Source organism: Mustelus asterias, chromosome 9, assembly GCF_964213995.1.
Source record: "Mustelus asterias chromosome 9, sMusAst1.hap1.1, whole genome shotgun sequence".
NCBI classification, from domain to species: domain Eukaryota; kingdom Metazoa; phylum Chordata; class Chondrichthyes; order Carcharhiniformes; family Triakidae; genus Mustelus; species Mustelus asterias.
The window spans coordinates 40,272,247-40,285,656 of NC_135809.1; the positions used below are offsets into that span (position 1 = coordinate 40,272,247).

At 45.0% G+C, this 13,410-nt stretch overlaps 1 protein-coding gene across 1 annotated transcript in view; it reads right to left on the bottom strand.

The window, feature by feature from the left end:
* Nucleotides 1-13,410, bottom strand: part of LOC144498638 (voltage-dependent L-type calcium channel subunit alpha-1C-like) — a 1,025,631-nt gene that overhangs the window by 622,853 nt on the left and 389,368 nt on the right. The window contains exon 6 of the mRNA XM_078220060.1: nt 2,000-2,152. Coding sequence (XP_078076186.1) covers nt 2,000-2,152 — 153 coding nt within the window. The remainder of the gene's footprint in view (nt 1-1,999; nt 2,153-13,410) is intronic.

The following is a 13,410-nucleotide window of genomic DNA, read 5'->3' on the forward strand; positions in this document are numbered from 1 at the left end:
GGATGCTGCCTGGTTTGGAGGGTAGGTCTTATGAGGAAAGGTTGAGGGAGCTAGGGCTGTTCTCTCTGGAGCGGAGGAGGTTGAGGAGAGACTTAATAGAGGTTTATAAAATGATGAAGGGGATAAATAGAGTGAACGGTCAAAGACTATTTCCTCAGGTGGATGGAGCTATTACAAGGGGGCATAACTATAGGGTTCATGGTGGGAGGTATAGGAAGGATGTCCGAGGTAGGTTCTTTACTCAGAGAGTGGTTGGGGTGTGGAATGGACTGCCTGCAGTGATAGTGGAGTCAGACACTTTAGGAACATTTAAGCGGTTATTGGATAGGCACATGGAGCACACCAGGATGATAGGGAGTGGGATAGCTTGATCTCGGTTTCAGATAAAGCTCAGCACAACATCGTGGGCCGAAGGGCCTGTTCTGTGCTGTACTGTTCTATGTTAATTACAGTTTTCAATTATTTTTTGGGGTTCTTGCTGCAGTAGAGACCATCAGAGGTAAATTTAAGCTATAACTCAAAAAGATTGTTCTCATAAAAGATCTAACATGAAACGCTTCCTGTGTTTTGAGAATAGAATAGAATCCCTACAGTACAGAAAGAGGCCATTCGGCCCATCGAGTCTGCACCGACCACAATCCCACCCAGGCCCTACCCCCATATTCGTACACATTTACCCACTAATCCCTCTAACCTACGCATCTCAGGACATTAAGGGCAATTTTAGCATGGCCAATCAACCTAACCTGCACATCTTTGGACTGTGGGAGGAAACCGGAGTACCCGGAGGAAACCCACGCAGACATGAGGAGAATGTGCAAACTCCACACAGACAGTGACCCAAGCCGGGAATCGAACCCAGGTCCCTGGAGCTGTGAAGCAGCAGTGCTAACCACTGTGCTACCGTGCCGCCCCATTAACCGTGTTAATGTGAGACTCAGTTATTCTTCCATCAGTTATTCAGACAGAAGGAAAGTAGGAAGTGTTCTTGAATGTCAGCTGAACAGCTGATCACTGATTCAGGAGCCTCAGACCCTTGATGCATTTGTCATGGTATAATTCACATTAGGGCATTTTTCACAGTTTTAAAGTCGTTGAATCCCACATCAGTAGCGCTGCCAGTGCCAATGGGAAACTCACCAATTTTCCTACTGTGACAGCATTTAGATTTCATTCAGGAGAGTTGCGGTCCAGATCTTTGGTGCTAAAGAATTGAAATACCTCGTGAAACAGACAGAATTTTGGGATTTTCAGTGGTCATCTGGTGGGTTGCTGAGACATGTGATCTGTGTGGTCAAATCTGCCATTTAGTATGCAATCTGGTGTGTTCGACAATAGTTTGCCTGTGATTCATATTTACCTCATGTTAATTCTGAATGTTAGAGATAAGATAGATATAAGTTGCATATTAAATTTTATTTTCTTCATTTAAAACTGAGAGACCTTGTGGCTTTATTCTCAGTGGGTAACTGGGATTTCAAACTTTGTCTCTGGGATTGTCTGAGATTTCAAACTTTTAGGATACGATAGTTTAATTGAAACCTACAAACTTCTGAAGGGGCTTGATAGGATAGACACTGAGAGGTTGTTTCCGTTGGTCAGGGAGTCCAAAACATAGGGGCGTGGTGTTAGGATAAGGGGGCGTTCATTTAGGGCTGAGATGGGAAGAAATTACTTAATTTAAGCATTTGTTAATCTTTGTATTTCTGTACCACAGTGAGTTGTGGATACTCCTGAGGCTAGGATAGACAGATTTTTGGTCCCTTAGGGAATTAAAAGGGGGTGGGATGAATGGAGTTGAAGCCCAAGATCAGCTTTGACCATGGAGCAGGTTTAACGGGCCATATAGTCTACTCTGGCTCCTATTTCTCATGTTTAAACAAAAAGTCACTGGTCCCTAACCAGATTATAACACTCTACAAATATATGGTTTAAATAAAATAGTTGATTCTTAAGTAATAGGCTATGATATATATATACCAGCTACCAATATTCTTACCTGTTCCATTACCTACGCAGGTTTTGTGCATTTTGCCCATGAAGAGTTCTAATCCTATAATGGCGTAGATGATGATTACAAACAGCACCAACAAAGCAATGTGTAGCAATGGGACCATGGCCTTGATGATTGAATTTAACACCACCTGGAGGCCTGCAAACACAAATAAGAGGGTTTTGTTTCAGAGAATATGACAATTTTAAATGGTTGAAATGTCAAAATGAATGGTGAATAGTGAATAATTCATAAAGGGGTAAATTTGTATTTTAAAATTGAACTTAGTCAGTTAATTCCATGTCTGACTCTTCAAAATTAAATTTTTGAATTTAAAATATAAGGGCCTTGATATTTACACTTCCTGATACTTGGACAAAAGGGGAATGAGTTCTGTAATGTTTTAATGAGACTTACTTGAAAAAGTGGGATGAGTACAGCAAAGACAAATTTAATTTAGGATTTTTGTTTAAAATTAATATTTATTGTAACAACAATGCTAAAAAGTAGCTTAGAAGATAGTAAAGCACCAAAACCCCTGGCCCTGTCCAGAGTGAGGGAGAATGAGACTGGAATTTGGGGTGGAACTAACTTTGTTGACCTTCCACCCAATTTAGACTGATCCTTTAAATTACAGTCAACTTATGTTCTACCTCCCTACAGGGTATCAGGGGACATCCCAGGTTTCCCTGGAAAATCTCTTCCTTTATACCCTTATGATGGTGAAAGCTGGGTGTGAGTGAGTCCCTTTCAGAATTTCTGATAGATCCCAAATGTTTACTAGTATTAGGTGACTAATCCTGCAAGGAGTTGGAATGGGTTTTATGGACTGGGGCTAGGATGGGCAGTGTGAGCCCTCAAGGATATCAGAACCAAATGTTGTGATTTAAATATAATTTTGATTCAACTTAATTTTAAAGGTCAACTTTAAAAAATACACAGACATTTTTACACAATTTCATAATCTACACTCCAGGTTTCCCACATAAATAAGAAAGACATTAGGTCAGGACCATCTGAGTCCTCTACAGATTAGAACAGGGCCAACTGAATCAAAAGTAAGTCCACAGTAGACCTTTTGAGATGCCCCCACAACTATTGTATTCAGTACTGCAACTTATACGTATAATGGAGCAGAAATATTATGTTTCCAAATTACAAGGTATAGGCATAGTAGCACAGCACACTAAATGTACAAAACATCCTCATTATTATTTCCAACAGATATAACATATCACCTTAAACTTCAGATACCTGTGCACTTCAATAATGTATAGTTCCAAAGAAAGTAGCACTGTTGAGGAATGGTCCTTAAAGTAATGACAAAAGAAGCATAAAGGTCAACCTTAAAGAAGAAAAGGTTGAATTAAACCCTACGTTTATCCTGTTCCAGTTAGTTCATCATCACCCTCCACTTTCTCCTGTTCCTTTTTCTTCATGGTGTATTACTGCTCATCTTTCATAAATCCATGCTTACCACAGTGATGCTAATGTTGCGCAACACACAGCATTCACCTATCCCTCATTTTAGTATACTATAGAACAGTGCCAGTGGTCAAATATTGGAACTATTGTATTGCAAAATGTATTTTTACTGTGCTCATATTTTTTGAACATTTATTGTTGTAAGTTTACTTTGTTAAGAGTTTTTTTGGTGGGGGGGAGGGGGGACAACCATGAGGACTACATAGCCATATCATTAGCCAAATTGAGTGGGTAACTCACATTGTCAAGGATCAAACTGACCAACTTATCTTCACTTTGGAATAAATGGGGACTCTATGGGCCCGATTTTACCATTGTGTTGTGCTCATTTTCGGGCGTGAAAACTTGGCGTGAGGCGAATAGCGCGATCCGCGCCTGCGCAGATTCCCACTTTACCAAGGCCCGAAAATGGTCGCGATCGGAATCGCGCTTGAAATGGACACGACATCAATTTAAATGCACTTGCATGCATTTAAATTAACTTAATGAGCTGGATGCCCAATCTTATCTGTATTTCCCCCTTTACCATCGTGTTCGCCCGTCCAGATTTGGCGCGAAACAGACATACTCGGCAAAGGGTCTGTTTCGGGCGCTCCAGCTTCTGAAGAGGTAAGTTCAGAGCTTCCAACGGCTCTCTAATTCAGATCGATGAGGGGGTGGGTGGGGGGGGGGTGTTAAAATCGCCCCCTATGTTTCCTTTTTCAGGCCTTTCCTGATACCATGCATACACATCATAATTCCTCATTAGTGGTCAAAACCATGTGAATTTTCTTTTTTTTGATGTTTATTGAAAATGTTCTTATATTTTACATAGCTGGAGAACCAACTGAGCACCCAACCAGCCCAGGCTATAAACTAGCGAGCAGAGAAAAGAAAGAGAGACAGCGAAGGAGAGAGAAGAATGAGAGTGAGAGGGAAAAGAGAAAAGTTCTTATGTTGGTCCCCACACCTCGGCAGGATGGGCGGGTGTACTCAGGTAAAGGGCAACGGCGCGTCCACCAATCACGGGAAGGGGGGGTTTGTGGGACACCCAGGTTCCTGGGGCCATCAGGTATCTACTCACCCGGGTCCAACTGCAGCGTCCCAACATGTGCTATAAATGGTTGCCAGGTCTTACAGAACCTAGCAGTGGACCCATGTAGCGTGCACCTCATCCGCTCCAGTTTAATGGTATCTACCACCTCCTTCACCTACTGTGAGTGCGTCGGGGGTGCACTTGATTTCCACCTAAACAGGATTAGTTATCTTGCCAGGAGTGTAGTGAAAGCTACAAAATCCACTTGGGATTTTGGCAGCGGCAGATTTAAAGGCACGACCCCAAAAAGGGCAACCTGGGGGGATACACTTATGTCCCGATCTAGTGCTGCTGCAATTGTCTCCAATATCGCTGTCCAGTAGTTATACAGTGATGGGCAAGCCCAGAACAAATGTAAGAGGGTGGCGGGACCTTGCCGGAACCGTTCACAAATGGGGCTTGTGCCTGGGTACATTCTACAGTCTAACCCTAGTTAGATATGCTCTGTGAAGGAGTTTACATTGTATCACACCCAGCTTGGCACATATTGAGGAGGAGTGTACTCAATGCAGCATCATGTCCCAATCCTCCTCTGAGAACTCCTCCCCCAGATCTTGTTCCCATAAAGATTTAACCACTGATAGAGAGTTTTGTTGGGACATTATTTGAGAATAAAGAACAGAAATGATACCACGCATTGTAATAGAAGGCTCTAAGAAGATGTCAATGGAGACATGAGATGGGAGCATCAGAAATTGTCTTGAATTTTCAAATATCTGAAAAAGTGCGTTGCAGGTAAAGCAAATTTATCCACCACCTGCTGGAATGATGCAAACACGCTGTCCACACACAAGTCCTGGGATGTTCTGATCCCGTGCTTGACCCATATGTTGAAGGCACCATTCAAAACAGACGGAGGAAAAAAATGGTTAGCCAATAATGGGGAGACCAGCGACCAGGCCTGAAACCCAAAGTGGCATCTAAATTGCGTCCAAATTCTAAGAGTAGATTGACAAGTGCACTCCGAGTATACTGGGAGGAGGGAAAATTTACCAGGAAACATATCAAGGCAGCCAGGGAAGATGGAGCACAGGAGGAGGATTCTAACTGCAGCCAACAAAGAACCTCCTGTTGCCTCTCTCTCTGCACCCAACACACTATCACTCTCATATTGGCTGCCCAATAATATAGAAAATTGGGCAATCCCATACCCTCCTCCGTTTATCACTAAGGAGAAGGCTCTGGGGAAACTGAAAGGTCTGAAGGTGGATAAATCACCTGGACCGGATGGACTACACCCCAGGGTTCTAAAAGAGATAGCTGAGGAAATTGTGGAGGCATTGATAGTGATCTTTCAGGAATTACTAGAGGCAGGGAGGGTATCAGAGGATTGGAAAGTAGTTAATGTAACACCGCTGTTTAAGAAGGGAGGGAGGCAGTAGACAGGAAATTATAGGCTGGTTAGCCTGACTTCAGTCATTGGCAAGATTTTAGAGTCCATTATTAAAGATGAGATCGCAGAGTACTTGGAAGTGCATGATAAAGTAGGACTGAGTCAGCACAGCTTTGTCAAGGGGAGGTCATGTCTGACAAATCTGTTAGAGTTCTTCGAGGAGGTAACAAGGAAGATAGATAAAGGAGAACCAGTGGACGTGATTTATTTAGATTTCCAGAAGGCCTTTGACAAGGTGCCGCATAGGAGACTGTTAAATAAGTTAAGTGCCCATGGTCTTAAGGGTAAAATCCTGGCATGGATAGAGGATTGGCTGACTGGCAGAAGGCAGAGAGTGGGGATAAAGGGGTCTTTTTCAGGATGGCAGCCGGTGACTAGTGGTGTGCCTCAGGGGTCAGTGCTGGGACCACAACTTTTCACAATATACATTAACTATTTGGAGGAAGGAACTGCAGGCCCTGTTGCTACATTTGCAGATAATACAAAGATATGTAGAGGGACAGGTAGTATTGAGGAAGCAGGGGGGCTGCAGAAAGACTTGGACAGGTTAGGAAAATGGGCAGAGAAGTGGCAGATGGAATACAATGTGGAAAAGTGTGAGGTTATGCACTTTGGAAGGAGGAATGGAAGCATAGACTATTTTTTAAATGGGGAAATGCTTAGGAAATCAGAAACACAAAGGGACTTGGGAGTCATTGTTCAAGATTCTCTTAAGGTTAACGTGCAGGCTCAATCAGCAGTTAGGAAGGCAAATGCATTGTTAGCATTCATGTTGACAGGTCGAGAATAACAAGAGCAAGGATATACTTCTGAAGCTGTATAAGGCTCTGGTCAGATCTCATTTGGAGTGTTGTGAGCAGTTTTGGGCCCCATATCTAAGGAAGGATAGGTTAGCCTTGGAAAGGGTCCAGAGGAGGTTCACAAGAATGATCCCTGGAATGAAGAGCTTGTCGTATGAGGAACGGTTGAGGACTCTAGGTCTGTATTCATTGGAGTTTAGAAGGATGAGGGGGGATCTTATTGAAACTTACAGGATACTGCGAGGCCTGGATAGAGTGGACGTGGAGAGGATGTTTCCTCTAGTCGGAAAAACTAGAATCAGAGGGCATAATCTCAGGCTAAAGGGATGATCCTTTAAAACAGAGATGAGAAGGAATTGTTTCAGCCAGAGAGTGGTGAATCTGTGGAACTCTTTGCTGCAGAAGGCTGTGGAGGCCAGGTCATTGAGTGTCTTTAAGACAGGGATAGATAGGTTCTTGATTAATAAGGGGGTCAGGGGTTATGGGAAAAGGCAGGAGAATGGGGATGAGAAAAATATCAGCCATGATTGAATGGCGGAGCAGACTCAATGGGCCGAGTGGCCAAATTCTGCTCCTATGTCTTATGGTCTTATGGTTTAAGGCTTTGCAAGACTGTCCTCCGCATTCTTGGGTTTTTCCTATTCCAGACAAAGCTTGAAATGAGCCAATCAAGTTTGTGAAAAAAGGATTTGGGGATGAAAACCGGGATGCACTGAAAGAGATATAAAATCTTAGGTAGTATGTTCATCCTCACTGCATTGATATGGCCCGCTAACAATAACAGGAGAATGGACCAACGTCTGAGGTCCTGTTCTGTCTGTCCCACGAGTCGAGCAAAGTTAGCTCCAAACAGCCCACTAAATTTGCTAGTCACTTGCACTCCCAAGTAAGTAAACTGACTCGTGACAATCTTGAAAGGCAAGGTGTGGAGCGGGAGGCTACGAGCCGCTGCATTCAAAAGAAGGAGCTTACTCTTATTCAAGTTAAGCCTGTACCCCAAAATATGACCAAACCTCTCTAGTATCGATAAGACTTCGGGAATCGAGTTGGACAGGCCGCCGACATACAGTAGTAGGTCATCCGCATACAGCGATACTCTACGCTCGATTCCCTCCCAACCAATCCCACCACTCGTTTGCTGTTGTGAAAAGCCACAGCAAGAGGATCAATAGCAATGGCAAGTAACAGGGGGCAGAGGGGGCACCCTTACCTAGTGCCCTGGGACAAAGGGAAAAAAGCTGAATGCACATTGTTTGTTAAGACCAAAGTTAGAGGGGCAGAGTACAGTATTTTGATCCGGGAGGTGAGTTTTGGGCCGAACCCAAACCTCCCGAGAGCATAGAATAAATAATCCCATTCCACCCGATCAAATGCTTTTTCAGCGTCCAACGAGATTAACATCCCTGGTAGCTTGGAAGTGGCAGGCGCATACATAATGTTAAACAGCTGCCGAATATTCGCTACATATGTCTATTTTTAATGAACCCAGTCTGGTCAGGTGAGATGATAGAGGGCAGAATGTCCTCCAAGCGAATGGCCAGAGTCTTAGAGATCAATTTGAGATCCACATTCGTGATGAGATCGGTCTATAAGAGCTGCGGATTTGCGGGTCCTTATTCTTTTTAAGGATAAGCAAAATTGTCGCTTGCCTCAAACTCTGGGGGAGAGAGCGGTTTTCATATGATTCATTGATCATGCGCAGTAGCAGGGGAGCCAACTTATCCATAAATTTTTTGTAGAATTCGATGGGGTACCCATCTGGTCCTGGACATTTCCCACTCAGCATAGTTCTGGCCGCCGTAACAATTTATTCAACATCGATTGGTTTCTCCAGTGTCGCAGCCTCTCCCCTGTTCACCACGGGGAGATTCAGTGCCCCAAAGAACTCCTGAAAGTTCGCCTCATTGGCTGTAGTGTCCGAGCTATAGAGGGTTGAGTAAAGATCCCTAAACAGTTCATTTATTCGCTGTGAATCAGTAGAGACCCCGTTCGGAATCTGCATTTGTGATATTAGACTTTTGGCAGAGAATTGGCGCTGATGAGCAAGTAGCTTACTTGCCTTGTCCCCATGCTCATAGTGTGTATACTTAGAGTTGAACAGCATCTCTTCCACTTGACGTGAAGACAAGGTCTCAAACTCCGTCTGTAGTAGTAAACGTTCCTTATGAACTCTGGGGACAGGCCCAGAGTTCATAAGGGCGACGGCGATATGGTTAAAAGGACAGGACTGGCAGCTGAATATTCCGGGGTATAAGTGTTTTAGGCGAGACAGAGGAGGGGCTAAAAAAGGTGGGGGAGTAGCAGTATTAGTTAGGGAGCATATTATAGTGGTGCAGAGGGTGGACAATTTAGAGGGGTCATGTAATGAGTCGCTGTGGGTGGAGCTCAGAAACAGGAAAGGTGCAATCACTATGCTGGGGGTATACTACAGGCCACCCAACAGCCCACGGGAAGTGGAGGAACGGATATGTCAGGAGATTCTGGATATGTGCAGAAAAAATAGGGTTCTTGTAGTGGGAGACTTCAATTTCCCTGGTATAGACTGGAAAGTGCTTAGGGCTGGGGGTCTGGACGGGGAGGAATTTGTAAAATGCGTACTGGAAGGTTCTTTGGAACAGTATGTAGAAAGCCCAACTAGAGAGGGGGATATACTGGATCTAGTTCTGGGAAATGAGCCCGGTCAGGTCGTCAAAGTTTCGGTAGGGGAACATGGAGCAAATAGTGACCACAACTCTGTTAACTTTAGGATAGTAATGGACAAGGATGAGTGTTGTCCTAAGGGTAGGGTGCTAAATTGGGGGAAGGCTAACTATAACCGGATTAGGCAGGAATTGGTGGCCGTTGATTGGGAGAGGCTGTTTGGGGATAAATCCACGTCTGGCATGTGGGAGTCTTTTAAGGAACAGTTGATAAGGCTGCAGGACAGGCATGTGCCTGTAAAAAGGAAGGATAGGAAAGGTAGGATTCGAGAGCCGTGGATAACCAGGGAAATTGAGGATCTGATCAAAAAGAAAAGAGAGGCGTACGTTAGGTCCAGGCAACTGAAAACAGATGCAGCTCTGGAGGAATACAGAGAGAGTAGGAAAAAACTCAAATGGGGAGTTAGAAGGACAAAAAGAGGTCACGAAATGTTCTTGGCAGATAGGATTAAGGAGAATCTTAAGGCATTTTATTCATATGTCAGGAACAAAAGACATGTCAGGGAAAAAGTCGGACCTCTCAGGGACAAAGAAGGGGAATTATGCTTAGAACCCAAGGGAATAGAGGAGATCCTAAATGAATACTTTGCATCGGTATTCACAAAGGAGAGGGACTTGTTGACTGAGTGTGTCTCAGAGGGAGGTGTTGATCCGTTAGAGAGAATCTCCATTACAAGGGAGGAAATGTTAGGTTTTTTAGGTAACATTAAAACTGACAAATCCCCAGGGCCTGATTGCATCTATCTTAGACTGCTCAGGGAGACAAGAGATGTAATTGCTGGGCCTCTGACGGAAATCTTTGTCTCTTCGTTGGACACAGGTGAGGTCCCTGAGGATTGGAGGATAGCGAATGTAGTACCGTTATTTAAGAAGGGTAGCAGGGATAACCCGGGTAATTATAGGCCAGTGAATGTGACGTGGTAGGGAAGTTGTTGGAGAGGATTCTTAGAAACAGGATGTATGCGCATTTAGAACGGAACAATCTCATTAGCGACAGACAGCATGGTTTTGTAAGAGGGAGGTCGTGCCTGACAAATTTGGTGGAGTTTTTTGAGGAAGTGACAAAAACGGTTGATGAAGGAAGGGCCATGGATGTCATCTATATGGATTTCAGTAAGGCATTTCACAAAGTCCCTCATGGCAGGTTGGTTAAGAAGGTTAAGGCTCATGGGATACAAGGAGAGGTGGCTAGATGGGTAGAAAACTGGCTTGGCCACAGGAGACAGAGGGTAGCGGTCGAAGAGTCTTTTTCTGGCTGGAGGTCTGTGACCAGTGGTGTTCCGCAGGGCTCTGTACTGGGACCTCGGCTATTTGTGATATATATAAATGATTTGGAAGAAGGTGTAACTGGTGTTATCAGCAAGTTTACGGATGACATGAAGGTGGCTGGACTTGCGGATAGCGATGAACATTGTCAGACAATACAGCAGGATATAGATGGGCTGGAAAATTGGGTGGAGAAATGGCAGATGGAATTTAATCCAGATTAATGCAAAGTGATACATTTTGAAAGAACTAATGTAGGGGGGAGTTATACAATAAATGGCAGAGCCATCAAGAGTATAGAAACACAGAGGGACGTAGGTGTGCAAGTCCACAAATCCTTGAAGGTGGCAGCACAGGTGGAGAAGGTGGTGAAGAAGGCATATGGTATGCTTGCCTTTATAGGACGGGGTATAGAGTATAAAAGCTGGAGTCTGATGTTGCGGCTGTATAGAACGCTGGTTAGGCCACATTTGGAGTACTGCGTCCAGTTCTGATCGCCGCACTACCAGAAGGAGGTGGAGGCTTCAGAGAGAGTGCAGAGAAGGTTTACCAGGATGTTGCCTGGTATGGAGGGTCTTGGCTATGAGGAGAGATTGGGTAAACTGGGCTTGTTCTCCTTGGAAAGACGGAGAATGAGGGGAGACCTAATAGAGGTGTACAAAATTATGAAGGGTATAGATAGGGTGAACAGTGGGAAGCTTTTTCCCAGGTCGGAGGTGACGATCACGAGGGGTCACGGGCTCAAGGTGAGAGGGGTGAGGTATAACTCAGATATCAGAGGGATGTTTTTTACACAGAGAGTGGTGGGGGCCTGGAATGCACTGCCAAGTAGGGTGGTGGAGGCAGACACGCTGGCATCGTTTAATACTTACCTGGATAGTCACATGAGCAATCTGGGAATGGTGGGATACAAACGAATGGTCTGGTTGGACCAAGGAGCGGCACAGGCTTGGAGGGCCGAAGGGCTTGTTTCCTGTGCTGTACTGTTCTTTGTTCTTTGTATGCGGCATCAACTGGGGCGATACGCCCCAGCAATTCCGATGACTTCCTACCTCTCTGCTTCGCCTCGTGCGCTGAATAAGATATGACCTGGCCCCTTACATAAGCCTTCAATGTCTCCCTTAAGGTAGCTGCTGAGACTCCTGGGGCATCGTTAAACTCTAAGAAATCATTGATCTGGGTGAACAGAAATCTAACAAATTCATCATCAGAGAGCAGACAAGTATTCAATCGCCAAGACGTACAGGGGCCCAACCTCCTCCCCACTACCAAGTCCATTATCAAGGGAGCAAGGTCGGAGATTATAATGGTTTCATAGGAGCAGGAGCGCACAGCTGGGAGCAACTTATTATCTACCAAAAAGTAATCTATTCATGAATACGTTCGGTGGGCAGGTGAAAACTAAATATTCCCTACTAGTGGGGTTAAGAAACCTCCATGGGTCCGACACCGCATATTCCATGAGAAATGATTTAATAATTTCTGCCGACTTGGAAGATACAGCGATCCTGGGGGAGGAACAATCAGGGCAGGATTCAACCAACAGTTGAAATCTCCACCCAGTATCAACCGATGTGAATTCAAATCTGGAAATAGCGCAAAAAACGATCGGAAACAGTTTTCACAGTCCCAGTTTGGCTTACACATTGGCTAACACCAGGGGCGTCCCATATAATTTATCCGTGACAATGACGTATTGGCCATTTGAGTCAGAAATTACATTGGCTATTACCAAGGGTAGGGACTTGTGGATGGGGATTGCCGCCCACCGCGCCCCCCCCCCCCCCCCCCCCCCTCCCCACCCCGTGCCTTACTGCGAAAAGTTGAGTGAAAGCATTGAAGCCCCCCATCCTCTACGGAGCCTAAAATAGTCCACTGGCCTGAGGTGGGTCTCTTGGAGGAGAGTATTTGGGTACCCAGTTGTTGAAGATGTTGAAATATCTTACCGCGTTTAACCGGATAATTTAATCCTTTGACATTCCAGCTCGTGAACTTGATCGCTCTGAGTCAGAGCATAAGGGCCTTCCAGCCAGCATCCCACATTCCTAACAGTAGCCTGGTATCCCTTCTCACTGGGGAGTCTCCCCCCAACCGTTGACATCGGCAGATGCCATACCCAGGGCCCACCGGCCACGGGGAACCAACCACGAGAAAGATAGGGTGAGCTTGAAAGAAGCCAAACCACATGCACAGAGAAAAAAAGGTATAGCAAAGACACAAAAACACCCACACAGACCAAACCCGCAAACACTGCATCCCCCCTCTCCCCCACATGCACCCTCCCAATCAGGGCGCCTGTGCCTCCAACGCCTCCTTATCACGGCACTCCGCATGGGACACGATCTCCACCTCCATTCCCATTGTGGTCACAGATGCTATAACCTGAAAAGGTCTGTAGAAATGCCAAACACTTAACACTTAACCTAACAGTCGCAAAACCATTACCCTTTCCTGGCCAACAATTCGATCTGGGTATAGCATGCAGGTTCATAAAAAACAAATATCAGTTTACATCCGTCATGCGATCACCTGGTTCAAAAGTCTGCTCCACAAATTTCATCGCCGCTGCCGGATCTGTGAACTTGTGCTCGGTTCCATTGTTGAGAGTAATTCTCAAGCAGGCTGGAAAGCGAAGCCCAAACCTGACCCCAGGGCAGTCACGCAGAAGTCGTTTGACATCAGCAAAGACCACCCTTCTC